Source organism: Amia ocellicauda, chromosome 2, assembly GCF_036373705.1.
Source record: "Amia ocellicauda isolate fAmiCal2 chromosome 2, fAmiCal2.hap1, whole genome shotgun sequence".
In the NCBI taxonomy this organism is placed as follows: domain Eukaryota; kingdom Metazoa; phylum Chordata; class Actinopteri; order Amiiformes; family Amiidae; genus Amia; species Amia ocellicauda.
This window is the reverse complement of record NC_089851.1, coordinates 22,035,994-22,053,516: the sequence shown is the minus strand read 5'-3', so window position 1 is coordinate 22,053,516 and position 17,523 is coordinate 22,035,994. Positions and strand designations below refer to the sequence as shown.

Sequence of the window (17,523 nt, the reverse complement as noted above, 5' to 3'; positions counted from 1 at the left end):
TTTAAAATCCAGCATCAGCACCTTTGCTCTGACTAAGTAACCAATCAGTCCCCATCTGTTATAAGGGAAATAATAAAATAAAATAAATTCTTAGTAGTACACAAAAACATGTTTTAGTATTGCTTGAAAGTCTTATATTTGATGTATACTCTTATGGAAGCACATATATTATTCTTTCACTTTATTTTTATTGGCTTTGTGAGAGGATTTTCTAGGATAAATCAATAAGAGAGACAGACACAGAGAGAGAAAGAGCCTGCAGTGCTAAGAAAATGAGTCAATAAAAACATTCTCTTAAAACTTTAATGTATTACTTTATCAGTGTAACATGAAATCCCAAAGGTTTTGCTATGAAACACTTTCTGATTTATAAATTGTAATCATCCACTGTGGTATAAACAATCACATTACATTTGGATTGTTAATTTTGATTTAGACACCATTTCTGAGAATATCACCAAATCAACAGTAGTACCAAAGTCCCAATCCACAGAGGCGATGGTTGGCTATATCTTCTCACATCATTTAATCAGGCTCTTGAGCTTGATTTTTCATTTAATTAGCAGCAGTTCTAGATGTTAACGAGCCCCCAATTAGATTCTCTCCCTCCCAGAGTTCTGACTTATCTCCATAGAAATAAGAAATGTCCCATTAGAACTCTTCCAAAAGCACATTGTTTTCGGTTTAATTGTGTCATGTAACTTAAAGAGGTTAATCATGTTAGGTTCATACTCTAATCCATTTGTGATAAAGGAACTGTTACCTGTCAATTTCCTCCTGACACTGGTAAAGGTACTCTGTTGACAAGGTCAGTGACTTTGACGGATAGCTTGCATGATATTGCGCTGCTATTTAAATTACTATTCCTCATGTTAACCATATCTCTTATAAGCTTGATATTGTGCCTGAGCTTGGAAGAAACATGTATTTAACACTCAATGAACTGAAAAGAACTGGGAAGAGTTACTTTTACAGTGTGGGACTACAGGTCATATAATAGAGTGGACACTTTTAAGTCATCATAACACAAAATACATTGTGTTCTGAAGTTAAAGAGCTAATGTAATTATAGTTGGGGTGATTGATGCTATGTGCATGAATGTAATTATGTATATACTTATGTAATTATACCCCCTGCTTCTTAATATAATGCTATAAGAAACGTGTATAATATGATCTGCCTTTTGATACCACCTGTTTAAAAAGCAATTGACACAACTTTGCAATTAAAATTACTGTGTGGTTGTTAATTTCCCTGTATTCAATAGACAACCACACTGCCTTAATTAACATTGTTTCAGTAGGATGCAATTTGAATGTCAATAAAGAAGGAAAATTACTGTAATAAGCAATCCACATGTATGTTTATAAATTTGATAGAATAGGAGCTGCCAATTAATGCTAAGTTATTTTAATTACTAAGTGATTGTGTTAACATTTCGCACTGGTGTCTCTTACAAGGGAAGGAGTATCTTTGCTGAGTACACACTTTGCAGGTTGCAGAGCAAAGGAAATGACCTTTTTCACTCTTAGCCAGGGCTTTCAAGACCATGGCAACATGCAAGAAAAAACAGGACTTTAGTTTTTTTAACAAACCTTTCTATAATACCTTACACATGCATAATAACATTGTTATTATGCAGTTATTATAAGTTCGAACAAACACAGTGAACCAGCTCATAACAGTTTTGTAATAAAAGCCTGTATGATCTTGTTTTTAAATTATGTACACATTTGTGGTTCGGTATACAAGTCAGACAACTTTGAAACCAACACACAGTTTATTTCAGCATTGTCAATTGGATGTTTTTAAATATTAAATCTCCTTTGACAGATTTTGTGCTTTAGCCTATGAATGCCAATAAGATTAATAGAAAATAAGACCTTTTAACACAGAGACAGGCTTCTAATCCTATTGCATATCCTGGCAGTCTCATATAAAAAATAGATACATATTTATGTTTTTGAAACAGTGTCTGGCATGTGCAGTTCATGCATATCAACAGCTGCCAAACTGTGATGTTAAGAAAGATTAGTAGTCAGACATCTTTTCAAATGTGTTAATATTCCAGCAGCTTTGGCTAAGGAAAAAAAAGTAAACTGCCAAAGCACCATCTCAGGTTCTTTATTATTCTAAGACAGAATACAGTTCTCACACTAATGAGAAAGATTTATATCTGTTCTGTCAAATTCATTAATCATATGTAAGGGTCTATACATTCTTCTGTTATTATCACTGTCTTTCTGTTTGGTATCAGACAGAAAATTGTATAAATCCTGCACCTCAGTTTTACCCTGGAAGGTACTAAAAACCAAGACAAGTAAACTCAGAAATCTGTATTCTATAAATGACCTCCACAGGGCCCAGTGAGGTTAAATCATGAACAAATGGATTGTTTTGTGATATATTTTTTTGTTTGTTAGATGTGTTTGGAAATAGTGGCTTTTCAATAAAATTCACTTTTGTGGTTAATAACTACAGTTAACATTGTATGCATATTAGGGAAAGCACTTTCAGTTGTTCATAAGGAATATATAATTTTACTACAATAGTAATTCATTTATGTCCAGACTTCATGATTTCATACTGTTTTGAAACTGGTAAACCAGTATTATGTGTTTGTAAAATCAAGAGTTTCAGCCTTTAAATCTTATTCCCAATGTTCTTACCAACTCTACAACTTTGTATTCCATAGCAGTTGCTCGTGACAGAAACCCTTGGGCCAAAGCCATTATCACCAGAGAGAACCCTCATTAAGAAACGATATGCAAATAAAGGTGATGTGGAATTAACTAGGCTGTCACAGTGCCTTGTATGTGCTAACAATACAAGTAAAGCTGCGTGAAACAGATTTGGAACATAAGCATATGAGCGTATAGCGCCCAAAATTAAGGAATTCAAAGGAAGGGACTGGAATGCTAATGTAAGTCTGTGCACCGGTAAACAGATAAAAACTCTTTGATGAGAGGGTGTAGTTTTATCTATAATTATTGTATATTCTGTTATTTTTCTCTGAACTGTTTGTGAATACAGCCAATCCTAAACATTCCACATTTAGCAATTCTTAGCAATACAAAATATGTATTGTGGAATATAGAAAGGGAAATTATTAATCTATAGATTTTTTTTACACAAGCATTCTTAAAAGAAAAGGTTAAACTCAGTATTGAATAATCTCAGTTTAATGGATGGTGAAATGTAATAGGGTCTAGGAGCACTTAAACAAATTGTCTGGTACTGATGATAATTTGTCCAATCGTAGTGAACGAACTGAGGAGTTATATGCATATATCACAATCAAGGATATTTCAGGGGACACTTAAGACATATTGTAAATGTAATACCCATCTACAAGAAGAGAGTCAAAACTGAACATACAACAGTAGCAACAGGTAGGCCTAGTAGTTGTGTGGTATTGTGTGGTATTGTAAGAGTTATTGTAACTATGTATACTAAATACTAAATACTAAAATATACTAAAATATTTCATTTGTAATTATGTATTTCGTCCTCATTATGCTTTACTTTGTTAATTCATAATTTTGGAGCCCAGTTTATCTTGTTACCCTTTTAACACATACTGTTTATAGCAGTGTTTCTGAAAGCTTTCAAGCCTATGAAATACCTACATAAAACCACACCACCTGCCTGCCCACCTTACAAAAAAACACTCTCAGTGAGATGTGAGCTCATCCTGATGTACCTAATTGTATAATTCTGGTAGGAATTATTTATACAATATACCATTATTCTCATGTCTCATTTATTTTCCATAATTCTGTGACACATCCAAATCTAGAAGCACTAAGACTAATTAAAGAAGTTATATTGTATGACATACCATTCATACAATATTTTTCACATTGTGGTTTTGCTTGCGTCACCTTCACTCCCTTAAATAAATTATTTAGTTCACTTTAGTTCTTCCTAGATTTAAGAAAATGGTTATTAGTTATGAGGCATGTTTTCAATTGCATAATTTTGTTTAAATGTTGTGTTGATATTTTATTAGCAGTTGTTAATATTTAATTGTAATTGGCCATTCACAGCATTGAGCACATATGCCACACTATTACTTATTAGCCTTACATCATTATATTTTTAATTCAATATATTTTTTTGATAAAGTTTCATGTAAAACAGACTGTAAATTAAAGGTAAAAATAATAGTTTAAGGTTATGTGTGTATATGGATGAGTTAATGTGCAGAAAACTGACCTCTCTCAGTATATCTGCGGACAGATGCATTTGTACATTTAATATTCCTTAGGAAATAGGAAACTCTCCACCCTACTATAGTTCAGTGTAAATAGAAAATGGATAAAGAAATATTGTCATGCCATGCCAGGCAGCACATGGAGGAACTTCCCCAAGATACACTGTCACTTCCTGGATCCCAGGGGATCTGCATTAACAGGGGAAGCAACTGACTTGCTGCCTCCCAACGACTGGCTCCCCAGCTCGATGAAATGGGAAGGAGCCAGCTTCCTGATTGGGAGAGGCATGAGGAGGGTCTGGGAGTTAGAGAGTGAGAGTAAGAGACTAAAGGATTGACCACGGTAACAGACTTGAACTTGGATTGCTTTACAGACTTGGATTGGATTGCTTGCCAGTGTGTTTACCTTTTGTTTTATTAGTTACATGTTAAGTTGGGGATCTGTGTGCATGTTTAGGGAGGCTTATGAGGAGCTGAGATTGGGTTTATATGTCTGTTTTTGTTTTGAACATCAACACTATATATATAATAAATCACAACCTTTCACAATACCCTGCCTTGTATTTCCAGAACCCCACCTATACATCCCTGTTACTGTGAGTAAACCGCTGACAGCGTCATACTGGTGGAGAATGCGGGCATAGGTGTTGCAAGGTTAGGAAAAAGAAAATAAAGGAAAACAGAAGGCTGCATCAATGCTACCTGGCAGTGAACCAGATGCACCTGACTGCACAATAAGACGGACTAAGGCAGTAGGGACACCGTTCCTACTGGATGGATTGCCAGCATCACTCCCTGAGGGTTGGAAAGGAAGGAACCAGTGAGGTTCCCTGAGACATAGAGAAAGGACCCAATGACGTCCTCCAATATACAGGGGGAGGAGCCACCAACGTCCTCTGAGTTAGAAGGGGAGGAACCTGTGATGCACCACCAAGTGGATTCCTTCGTGGCTATGGTCTTCACCCCCCTTTCTCCACTACACCACGTGAATTTGCTTCTGCCAACCATCGATGTAGGACAACTGAGGTCTTCCTACAAACGTCCTGTGCTGCAGGGGCACAGGCAGCCTCCTGGCAGTGTATGGGGCAGAGCTGGCTGGGGACTTGAGGACAGACATGAGCTCTCTGCTACCTTGGACTCTGTGGTGGAGCTGATGCAGCATTCTGCACAAGCACTGGGGAGCTCACTGGTGGCTTTGGTTGTGGCCAGGTGCCAGTTGTGGCTGTATCAGGCCAGGATGCCAGAGAAGGACAAGCCCAACTTCCTGGACACCTGGGTGAGGGTCCTTAATCACACCTGGGTTCAGTTTCAGCCTGGCAGTCGGGGCTCCATTTGCACAGAATCAAGAACCACATTGCCCCACAGGAATCCACTCTTGACTGGTTGCAGAAGCAAGTAGTTGCATTTAAGCAAGATAATCCACTGCAGAATGAGTTTGCTGCTGAGAGTGGACCCTAGGGGCACACAGCATTGCTGGCCCAGAGAAAATAAATTTCCTTTTGAGTAAGATCTGCAAGGATTTCAGGTTTTGAGGGTTCTGTTAGTTGGGAGCCATACTGTTCATCATAATGAGAAGCTGGCCCACAAGAGGATGGGATTTAAAATATATATTTTTCCCCCCGCATTTTATAATGCAGTTGGAGCCAATTATCATTCTTCCAAAGTTATTGCAAAGGCTTTACACCAGCCTTGGAAAGATGGTGCAGCACATTTTTTTAATGCGGCCTGCTGGTGGACTGGAGTGCCAGTGGCAACATCTCCCTGACTAGATTGTGCAGTCAGGGCAGTAGTCAGCATCTGCTGCAGATACTTGCTATGGGGACTTTGAGGGGTGGATTGTTCTGTGTTTTGCCATCCTTGTGTATGTGTTCCCTTGTCTATTCACTCAGGATTCACAGGTAAGCACCTGTCACAGCCTTCCTCTCCTTCCCCTCCATCTGGAGTGTGGTTTGGCTCAGTTTTACAGCCTGTAGCTTGTGTAACTGAATAAAGATCAGTTCCTGTTTGAACCATGAGTGCAGTGTAATATTTGTTTCAACAGTTTCAAATCATTACAATATATTGTCTAGCTAATCCTTTATTTTCTACCAGTCTCATACATGTCAGAAACAGGACTTTGGGATCAACTGGAAGGAAAAAATAGTAGTAGTAACTAGGTCATTTATGTGTTTTTATGTAATAGTATCCAAGAGTATTTATGTCGTTTCCATAGTTTTGTTGAAGTTGATCAGATTTCCTTCAAAACCATTTCTTAAATAAGGCCTTGATATTTACAAGTCAAGAAGCATTTGACCATTTAAGACCTAGGGGCAGTTTGTGGGGTCTGTCTCAAGGTGTAAACACCAACTGCTTCTATTAGGAAACTAATTTATTTCTGGGCAGAAAGCCAACAGTCAAACAAATGAGTCACTCTTATCATGTCTGCTTCTAAATCTTTTTACTCATTTACACTAAAAAGTAATGTGCATCATTTAATTTAGTAAAACTGTTGCTTCTTTTATACTTGTAGCAATATGTATTGTTTTATAATATATAGGTTCAGCAATGGCCGTTCTTTATCTGCAATGTTTTTAAATCCACTATCTATAGCTTGCATTTATCATCCTAAATCATAAAAAAGTATTCTGTAGGCAATACATCATGTGGGGTTTGCGTTTCTGCTATATGATTCAAGATTAATTTGATGAGGTCAAGCTTTCCTGGTTTGAGATTTAATAAAATAATTATCAAGATATGAAGCTATACAAACATTTTTAAATATTAAGTATTGATGCCAGTTGTTTACAAGTCATAGATGCTGATAGATTAACATACAATTAAACTTCTGAACTCAGGATACAGAGTTAAACGGCATAATGTAAAGGAAATAACACAACACACACAAAAACAAAACAATCCACACACCTTATGAAAGTTTCTGAAGTAGGCTGCCTTCTCATCTGGAAATTTTTCTAACCTCCTGGGACCCTTACTCGATGCCTTCTTAAATACTAACCAACATCTCCTGAAAATCTGTCAGAGAAATGAAAAAGATGCCATTAGGAATTTTTCAGCTTGGTCATCAGAGCAAGTAATTAAATAAAAAGGAAACAGCAATATGCATTATAGTATTGTAAAATCTATTAAGTTGTATGGAATTGGCTTATTAAGGATTAATTTTCTCAAAAATGACTGGCTGCAGTCCATTTGGCAGAGATAGTCTATATTCTTGAAAAATTAAATCAAAAAAATATTTTACATAGAGCATGCACATTTTATGTTTCTCTTTTTGAATACTCTGCTAATGATTAAAAAAACAAAACAAACATCCAAACAGTAAACAATAAGACCAGCTTCACCAGTTTCAGTAAGGTAACTGGTACAGTGCCACCACAAACATCAACAGAAAAGATTGACCTGACTGAACATTAATTCTCAGGAATGGATTAGTCAGATTTGTCATTTGTAGCCTGCTCCCCTGAGTTTTTGGCACCTTGGCATCTTCATGTGGCGTTCACTGAAATAGTATTGCTCCAGGGGGCCTAATCCTCCTGCTTATTCTGATCTAAAGGCCAATGCAGACACTATCATCACCTCATTACTCACTACACCTGTGGAAGCTGGGAAGCAGGGAATCAAGCAGCTGCTAATAACCAGTTACTAAATTTAATCTAAAGAAAATGTAACTAATTATTATGATGCATTTCTAAAATGCATATCCCAAAATATCCAGATACATAGATTCTCTGCATGACATGATTGCTTTTTAGTCATTACCTGCTGTATGCTTTTAGTAATAATCTAGATATTTAAATAATGAATATCATTATTAAGAAAGTGCTGCATAATTCACATTATAATAAACCCTGTTTGCTTGTTTATACTTCACATGCAGATTATGCTGTAGAAATAAGAAGCCAATTTGGGCCATTTCAGTATTTTAATATAAAACTATTATTATTATTATTATTATTATTATTATTATTATTATTATTATTATTATTATTATTATTATTATTTATTAGCAGATGCTCTTATCCAGGGGGACTTACAGTTTACATATTAAATGTATTTTTTTTTAATTCAGATTTTCAGTGAAATATGAATCTTAAGCAACAATGTTTACTATTTGAAATATACATTATCATGCACAACTAGCTTCTATGATATTGAAATAAATTATCCAATATTTGATTAGTAATTATTAATGGAGCTCTTTGCATTTGGATGACCTATTTCTCTCTATACAATTAACACACAAATGTAAATTGGGGTGCAGAACTTTAATTACAAAAAAAGGGCAAGAGATTGTATTATCTAAATCAAATTTTCCCTATAGGAGATATTATTGGTTGCCCAACTCTTTCCACACCTTAACTGACATCTCCAATTTTGTTTTAAGCTTTAACAAAAGGTACAACAGTTCACATTTTGACAGAATCACAGTACCTTTCAAATATAACGCAGTAGTATTGTCCCTGTTTATGCAGCAGTCAAGTTATGCAATATTGAAGTTTTCATTTTACATTTGGATCTCTGAAATTTGACTTAGTTAATGGAGTTGCCTTTAACTATGCAATATTTATTACAGGAAATTAAAGCCCAAACTGCAAGAGCAGCAGGTTATAATGCAGTAATCAGATGTCCATTATGTTTATATATATTCATAAATCTTATTTTATTATATTTAAGTTGCAGTGCTCAAAATCTACAATGACAGAAACATTTTAAAAATACTTCCTGAAGGTAATTCTCAGTTTAACCCGAGGTGGAGATGTTTAGGCTCATTTTTCTCATATTCATTTCTGTTGATTTGACTGTATTGTGTTTGTGTGGGGCCTGGAACACCCAAAAATTAGCCATTAATTTACTACAATAAAGTAGCATCAGAGTATTCAGAGAAAATGCTATTTTTGTAAGTGTTTTATTACAAAATCCCTTCAATTTTCTGTTTTCATTTTCCAGCCTTCCTTTGTTCGGTTATGTTTTCTCATCACAGCTTTTCAATTGGATTATTTTCCATACATAGGATACATTTTGTTTACTGAGCTGATACCCTTCATAAAAAGCTAACATGGAACTTGGCATTCTGGTAATTGATTCAAGTGCATTCCTACATCCTCTTCTACTCCACTTAATGTAACAGTTAACCTTTAAGTGCTGTATACACATACTGCAAAGCCATGACAAAAAAGATGATCCAGCACATCACAATTAAATTGATTTATATGGAGACTAACAAATCATCTGAATCTAAAATGGAAAGACATAATTTTCACTGAAATAATATTATACCGTGGAAGCCACATCCAAACTGAAATATCACAAACAATATTTAACTAGCAAGATTTGGTATGTATGTCTATATTATATATATATATATATATATATATATATATATATATATATATATATATATATATATATATATATATATATATATATATACACCCACACATATACATACAGTATATAGATAGATAGATACCTTCCACTCCACATTTATTTGCACCCATTTCAGATCCTATTTCAAACCTAACCAAACTGTTCTTCCAAGTATCCAAGTAAAACATAACTTGTTTCAGTTTTTTTTTGCTAGTCTTTCACTGCTAACTTTCAGGCAAAGGATAACTGATATGATGAGACTATTTTTCATGCCATTACTACAACCTTCTGTTATGGCATCTGTCAGCACTTCATTATTAAATATTCTCTGAGGGGCCGGTCTGTTTTTTTGTCTCCAGGTTAATTTAATGTCATGTATAGCTCTGGAAAAAATTAAGAGACCACTGCAAAATTATCAGTTTCTCTGGTTTTACTATTTATAGGTATGTGTTTGGGTAAAATGAACATTTTTCTTTTATTCTATAAACTACTGACAACATTTCTCCCAAATTCCAAATAAAAATATTGTCATTTAGAGCATTTATTTGCAGAAAATGACAACTGGTCAAAATAACAAAAAACAATGCAGTGTTGTCAGTCCTCGAGTAATGCAAAGAAAATAAGTTCAAATTCATTTTTAAACAACACAATACTAATGTTTTAACTTAGAGAGTTCAGAAATCAATATTTGGTGGAATAACCCTGATTTTCAATCACAGCTATCATGTGTCTTGGCATGCTCTCCACCAGTCTTTCACATTGATGTTGGGTGACTTCATGCCACTCCTGGCACAAAAATTCAAGCAGCTCGGCTTTGTTTGATGGCTTGTGACCATCTATCTTCCTTTTGATCACATTCCAGAGTTTTTCAATAGGGTTCAGGTATGGAGATTGGTCTGGCCATGACAGGGTCTTGATCTGGTGGTCCTCCATCCACACCTTGATTGACCTGGCTGTGTGACATGGAACATTGTCCTGCTGGAAAAAAATAATCCTCAGGGAACATTGTCAAAGCAGAAGGAAGCAAGATTTCTTCCAGGACAACCATGTACGTGGCTTGATTCATGCGTCCTTCACAAAGACAAATCTGCCCAATTCCAGTCTTGCTGAAGCACCTCCAGATCATCAGATCCTCCACCAAATTTCACAGTGGGTGCGAGACACTGTGGCTTGTAGGCCTGTCCAGGTCTCCGTCTAACCATTAGACGACCAGGTGTTGGGCAAAGCTGAAAATTGGACTCATCAGACAAGATTACCTTACTCCAGTCTTCTACGGTCCAATCCTTATGGTCTTTTGTAATCCTCAGCCTGGCTCTTCTTTGCTTCTCATTGATGAAGGGCTTTTTTCTAGCTTTGCACGACTTCAGCTCTGCCCCTAGGAGCCTGTTTCAAACTGCCCTCGCCGTGCACTTCACCCCAGCTGCCGTTTGACATTCTTTTTGTAGGTCACTTGATGTCATCCTACGGTTGTTGAGTGACATTCGAATGAGTTGGCGGTCATCCCGGTCAGTGGAGTGTCCTTTTTGCCCTCTGCCGGTCTGTAGCTTTGTTGTCCCCAATGTCTGCTGCTTGACCTTGTTCTTATGAACCACTGTATTTGAAATTTTAAGGATGGAAGCAAACTGACGCTCACTGTATCCCTCTGCCAGTAAAGCCAGAATTGATCCCTTCTTTTCCTCACTCAAAACTTTCCTTTTCAACTCTTTTGGCATGGTCAATAGTTATTTTTTTATTCCAATTACTTTTGAGGTATTACTAGCACTGTTCTTGCCATCCAGCTGGTCCTATTGCATGAGGATAGTGATGACCACAGCAGTGGTTTTTATACTTTTCCTCATTAAATAAGATTTGGTTCAGGTGATCACCTAATCAGTAGCTCATTCAGTAGAAGGAGCTGTGCCTGTGTTGCAATTCAACAGACACTGGAATGGAATGGCTGCCATACATGTAGAGATGCTGATTTAAGAAAAATGTGCAGTGGTCTCCTAATTGTTTCCAGAGTTGTATATCTTAGCAGTCAACTGTCTTCCATTTTACATAATATGCTTTTAGATGAACTTCTCAAATATTTGCTAATCAGTTGCTAATTGAACTAAATTCTGGAATAAATCCAAGCCCTCATCTCCAAAGTTGAACCGAAACTTTGACTTTCCATTGGTTACATGCAAAGCAAAAGCAAAGCAGCTATCAAAATCAGAAGTTTTTATTTTTTCATGTCTTACTCATCTATTTTAAAAAAATATTCAATATATGTGCTCTCCCATCCAGAAGTATTGGTAACTAATTAATTACAAATTGATGTTGCATTTTGCATAGACACTTAAATATATGTAATAAACATTTTAAATCAGAGTAAGAAAATAATGAAATTCTGCAATATGTCCATTGCTTTATTTTATTGTCACACAGTATTATTAATTTGATGTAAAATTAAGTCTCCACACCACAGAGTAAATACTTGGTTGAAGCACCTTTGGCAGCAATTGTATCTGTGAGTCTGTTGGGATAGGTCTCTACCATCTTTACACACTTAAATTTTGCAATATTTGACCATTCTTCTTTACGAAACTGTTCAAGTTCCTTGGGGAGCTATGATGGATAGCAATCTTCAAGTCATGCCACAACTTTTCGATTGGATTTATGTCGAGGCTGACTGGGCCAATCAAGAACATTTACTTTCTTGTTCCTTAGCCACTCCAGTGTAGTTTTGGCTGTGTGGTTCAGGTCGTTGTCATGCTGATACGTGAACTTTGGTCCCAGTTTCTGCATTCTTGCAGAGGGCAGCAGGTTTTCGTAAAGGACTTTTCTGTACTTTGCTCCATTCCCTTTCCCTTCCATCCTGATTGTTGCCCCAGTCCTTGCCAATGAGAAACATCCCCATAACACAATGCTGCCACCACCATGCTTCACAGTAGGGCTGGTGTTCTTTGGGTGATGCACTATGTTGGGTTTGCACCAAACATAACACTTTGCTTTTAGGCCAAAAAGGTCAATTTTCGTTTTATCAAACAACAAGGCATTTTGCCACATGACTATGGAATCTCCTCACTGTCTCATGTGGGCTTTTCTGAGTAATGTTTTCCTTCCTGCCACCCTATCATACAGACCAAATTTGGGTAGTACTTGGGATATTATTGTCACATGCACACTTTGCCCAGTCACAGCCATAAAAGCCTGTAGCTCTTATAAAGCTGCCATTGGCTTCTTGGTTGAGTCTTTGCTCTGGACTTCACAACCCAGCAGAGGGAACCTTCAGGAACTGCTGGATTTATCCTGAAATAAAAGTGAATCACTACAGTTTAACACAGGTGGAGGCCAGCTAACTTGGTGTGTGATTTTTAAGGTGATTGCTTACACCTGAGCTAATTTAGGAATGCTATTACAAGGACGGTGAACAATTACCCAACCAAGCTATTTACATTTGTATTACATTTTCTAAAAAACAATTACATATGTTTTTGCTTGGAAGTTGTAGGGTAGGATGTGTAGATAAATGAAAAAATACATATATGTACATTATGGAATTTTAATTCCTAGCTTTAAGGGAAGAAAAGGTGAAGATTTCTTAAAGGGTTTAGACTTTCTATAGGCAGCATATTAGCTTCTCTCTCTCTCTCCCTCTATATGTGTGTATATATATTTATATCTATATATATACATACACACACACAAACACAGAGTGAGAGAGAGAGAGAGAGAGAGAGAGAGAGAGAGAATGGCTTATTTATGCTGCACAACTGTAAAAACTATAAAACAGATTCATGGAATATTATCATGCAGTTTTCTCTACCAGAATCAACTCTGATATAAATCATAACTGTAAATGTACTGGTAAGTAATTTCATTTTTGTGACTTAAGATAACTTGCTGTGCAGTGCTGAACAAAATGAACCAAGGCAGTGTTACCTTCTCAACTCAATCATCATTGGTTATGCTCCAGATTTTTCATTTCAGGAATTATAAATTAATTATGTTACTATTATGAAATCTGAAAAGCACAGAATACCAAAAAAAAAAAAAATCATGAATCTCAACAATGAGGTAAATAGGAACATTCTAACTTTGTCTAGTCACAGAATAAATCCATATCCTTTGTCTGTGGGCTCTATTCTTGGCAAATCTTTTATTTCATTTATACTAAACAACATTTTATATGAATTTCAAATTAAGATGCACTTCAAATTCCATTTGTATGACTAGAATCATTTTTATTTTCAGCATTACACTAGAAACAAGAACATGTTCTGTGTAACAGTGAACAATATTTAACAAGTATTATTATATAGTTGTAATCTGTTGGAAATGTGTTTTTTCCTAACCGCTTCATTTAGACACAGTATTTCAGTCTTTATTTATAATACATACATATTATTAATCAATTATAACAGGAGGTGTGTAAACTTTAACAGTTTTCTCTAGGCCAGTTTTCTGGTCGGCAACATACGTCCCCTCTGGGGTTCTGATTGCAGCCCACTGAACAATACTTTTGCTGGTAATTTGTCCTAATTTTGTCATGGATCACTTTGTGTTTCAGTTGTGTGATAGAGAAGAAGGAGAATCAAGTGAAAAATCAAAAGGTACAGAGGAGTATGCAGACAAAAAGACTAATAATTAACCATTTTCTATAACTCGTTATGGAGTATTCTGCTTGTATTAAGTGTATTTAAATTCATTCATGGGGTCATGGTTAGTGTACATACCCGATATTTAAATCTTGTGTTCCAGGGAGATGCAGGAGGGACTCTTATACGGTCCCCTCACTACCATAGGTTGCACACCACTACTTCAGACTGAAGCATCATGGAAGCAACTCAGAAAATACATAATTGATAATGAAGTATAGTTTATTGAATAATATTCATTTCATTATCTGAACAGAGAAATACATTTTGGATGAAGATGTGCACCATGTGTGATTCCCTTTGCAGCAGATTTGGGCGAGGAATTACGTTTTTTTCCAATCATATCTATATTTGGTTATATTTATTTTGTATCCCATCAAGATTCCATAATAATAATTTACTTAATTATTCAATGTATTAATCACTTATAATTTTGTTCTATTTGGAATATAACTACATTTGAACATGTATGCTTCTTTCTTGAAAAACTACACAAAAATCAATGTATCCTCTCACCAGACTACAGCACAGAATATTATTATTATTATTATTATTATTATTATTGTTGTTGTTGTTGTTGTTGTTGTTGTTGTTCTGATTCATGTCCAACATCATAAAGTTTTGTTTATATGTGATATTGTACTTAACTAATATGTTGTGGTACTACTTCACAACAGCCTTCTCAGTTTATTATGTGGTATTCATTAGCCTCGCTAAACTTTAATCTTGGCAGCTCAAATTCTACTCCATGTTTCACAGAGACTGTTTCTTCTCTTTCCCTTCTCATCCTTTTCTGTACTTTTTCATCTGACCTTCTGTCTGAAACTGCTCAGCTGAGGTATGCAGTGTTTAATGATATACAGAGAATAATCTTGACATTTCTGCAGAATTTTCTACATTCAAGGCTGCCAAGAATTCTTTCTATTGTGAACATGTCAGAATCTGGTGATTTCTTAGTATTCGTAAGTGACAATCCAGCCTGCTTAAAAGTTTTGTCTCTTCACCAGACCATGAAATTAGCTCATTTAGTCAAATTGTGAATTAATTAGGTATGGGTAAAATACTGTCAGAATCAGCTTCATTGTGACAGCTTTCCCCTCCAGCCATTATTATGTACTACTACCTACCTAACTTCAAAAGATTTTTCTATATTGTAGGATTTCCAAGTTTACTTCTGCAAGAAGGCTAATATTAACATGGAGATATTACCAATGTCTTGGTTAAATGTGAACAAAAATTAAATGTTTCAGGGGATTTCATTTATTTTCTAACAGAGGGAATCTAGTAAATATAGAGAGAAGGTGGGATATTATCAGTACAAAAATAATGAATGAGGTTTGGATACTGGGGTAATGTTAGTATCATATGTGTTTATTTTATTGTTATATATTCTTACAGTTGATTCCATGTGAGTGCTTTGGCAATACAATTCTTTCTCATGCCAATAAAGCCCATTTGAATGTTTATACTAGTAATATATTTTCATTATCATGTTTAGTATTCAGAGCATCTGCTTAAATTTTATGGCATAGTTAATATGGTAAAACAATAAAAAAATCTGTGTGAGACATTACAGCATTTCCATTAATGTACTGTCATTTAGAAGCATGCTGAATTAAAATGGTCTGTCAGTCATAAATCTAATTGATCCAAGCCATTGAAACATTGCAGTGTCAGATCATCATTTTGAACATCTGTCTCAGGTACTACCTCCGAGCCCTGATCCATACAGCCCAAATAAGCAACAAGGCACAATGCCAAAATATCTGAGGACGTCTAGATACTCAGTACTCTAGATCTACGGGAATGAAATCACTGTCGCAGGCTAATGTAAAACAATGAGATAATTTCCCCTGCATATTAAACATATGCACCATAATTAAAAGTCAACACATGAAAAAAAATTGATTGAAAACTCAATTGCTTACCAACATCTATATCTTAATCAATGTAATATTTCTATGTCTACTAAATATCTTAATTCTCTCCATATTTAGCTTTCTGTGAGCCTTCACTTCAGCAACAGGCCAATATGTAAAGACTCAATATGTGATAAATTGAGGTCAGCAGATGGAAAGAGCACCAGAACTTACAGATACAACATTTGCATTGCATTTGCATTAAATTTGGCTTGCACCAGTACAAGGTAGTGAAGGCCAAAATGGCAGGTCAGCTTTCCTGGCTAAGGAAGGTGTATTGCGAAGTCTGATTTGGGACATCGGCAACATGCAGAACCAGTGTACAGAACCTGTGATGGTGTGGGTTTAAAGCCGTTTTGCTACTTTTAAATACTTTGATTAAATCCATTAAACTGAGATATTTTGTATTTTAAGTGCTTATTTATAGAAAATAACCATTAAAGATTATTGTAAAGGACTGCTTGTGCATTGGGGAACACAATTTCAGCTTTTAGTTAATAATGAAACAATAACTAAGCCCATTTTCCTTAAGTCACAATGTTTTCAAACTGTTCACATATGACTTACGCATGAGGTAAGGTAAACTATTTGACAGTGTTACAGTAGGATGGTCTTTAAAAAAAGCTAGATTAGCGATATTATATCAAAGTAAAATAATGTAAATCAAAATAAGAATAACAATTTGCATGGAAAATTATGTCTCTCACAAAGTAGATTGATGATACATTATGAAGGTTATTTGCAGTATTATGGCCACAGATTTTGATTTTATTAAAACATATCACCACAATTTACATATTTCAGGGGACAGCAAGAATAAGTAAATATATTTACCATTCTTAAAATTAAACAATATGTAGGCCTATCTATATATTTTGTTATCCATCTATATATATATATATATATATATATATATATATATATATATATATATATATATATACACCGATCAGCCATAACATTATGACCACTGACAGTGAATAACACTGATAATCTTGTTATCATGGCACCTGTCAGTGGGTGGGATATATTAGGCAGCAAGTGAACATTTTGTCCTCAAAGTTGATGTGTTAGAAGCAGGAAAAATGGGCAAGCGTAAGGATCTGAGCGACTTTGACAAGGGCCAAACTGTGATGGATAGACGACTGGGTCAGAGCATCTCCAAAACTGCAGCTCTTGTGGGGTGTTCCCGGTCTGCAGTGGTCAGTACCTATCAAAAGTGGTCCAAGGAAGGAAAAGCAGTGAACCGGCGACAGGGTCATGGGCGGCCAAGGCTCATTGATGCACGTGGGGAACGAAGGCTGGCCCGTGTGGTCCGATACAACAGACAAGCTACTGTAGCTCAAATTGCTGAAAAAGTGAATGCTGGTTCTGATAGAAAGGTGTCAGAACACACAGTGC

At 35.6% G+C, this 17,523-nt stretch overlaps 1 protein-coding gene across 1 annotated transcript in view; it reads right to left on the bottom strand.

Moving 5' to 3' along the window:
- Positions 1 to 17,523, bottom strand: part of dok6 (docking protein 6) — a 117,459-nt gene that overhangs the window by 54,585 nt on the left and 45,351 nt on the right. Inside the window, exon 2 of the mRNA XM_066721167.1 lies at positions 7,122 to 7,229. Within this exon, the coding sequence (XP_066577264.1) occupies positions 7,122 to 7,229 (108 nt within the window). The remainder of the gene's footprint in view (positions 1 to 7,121; positions 7,230 to 17,523) is intronic.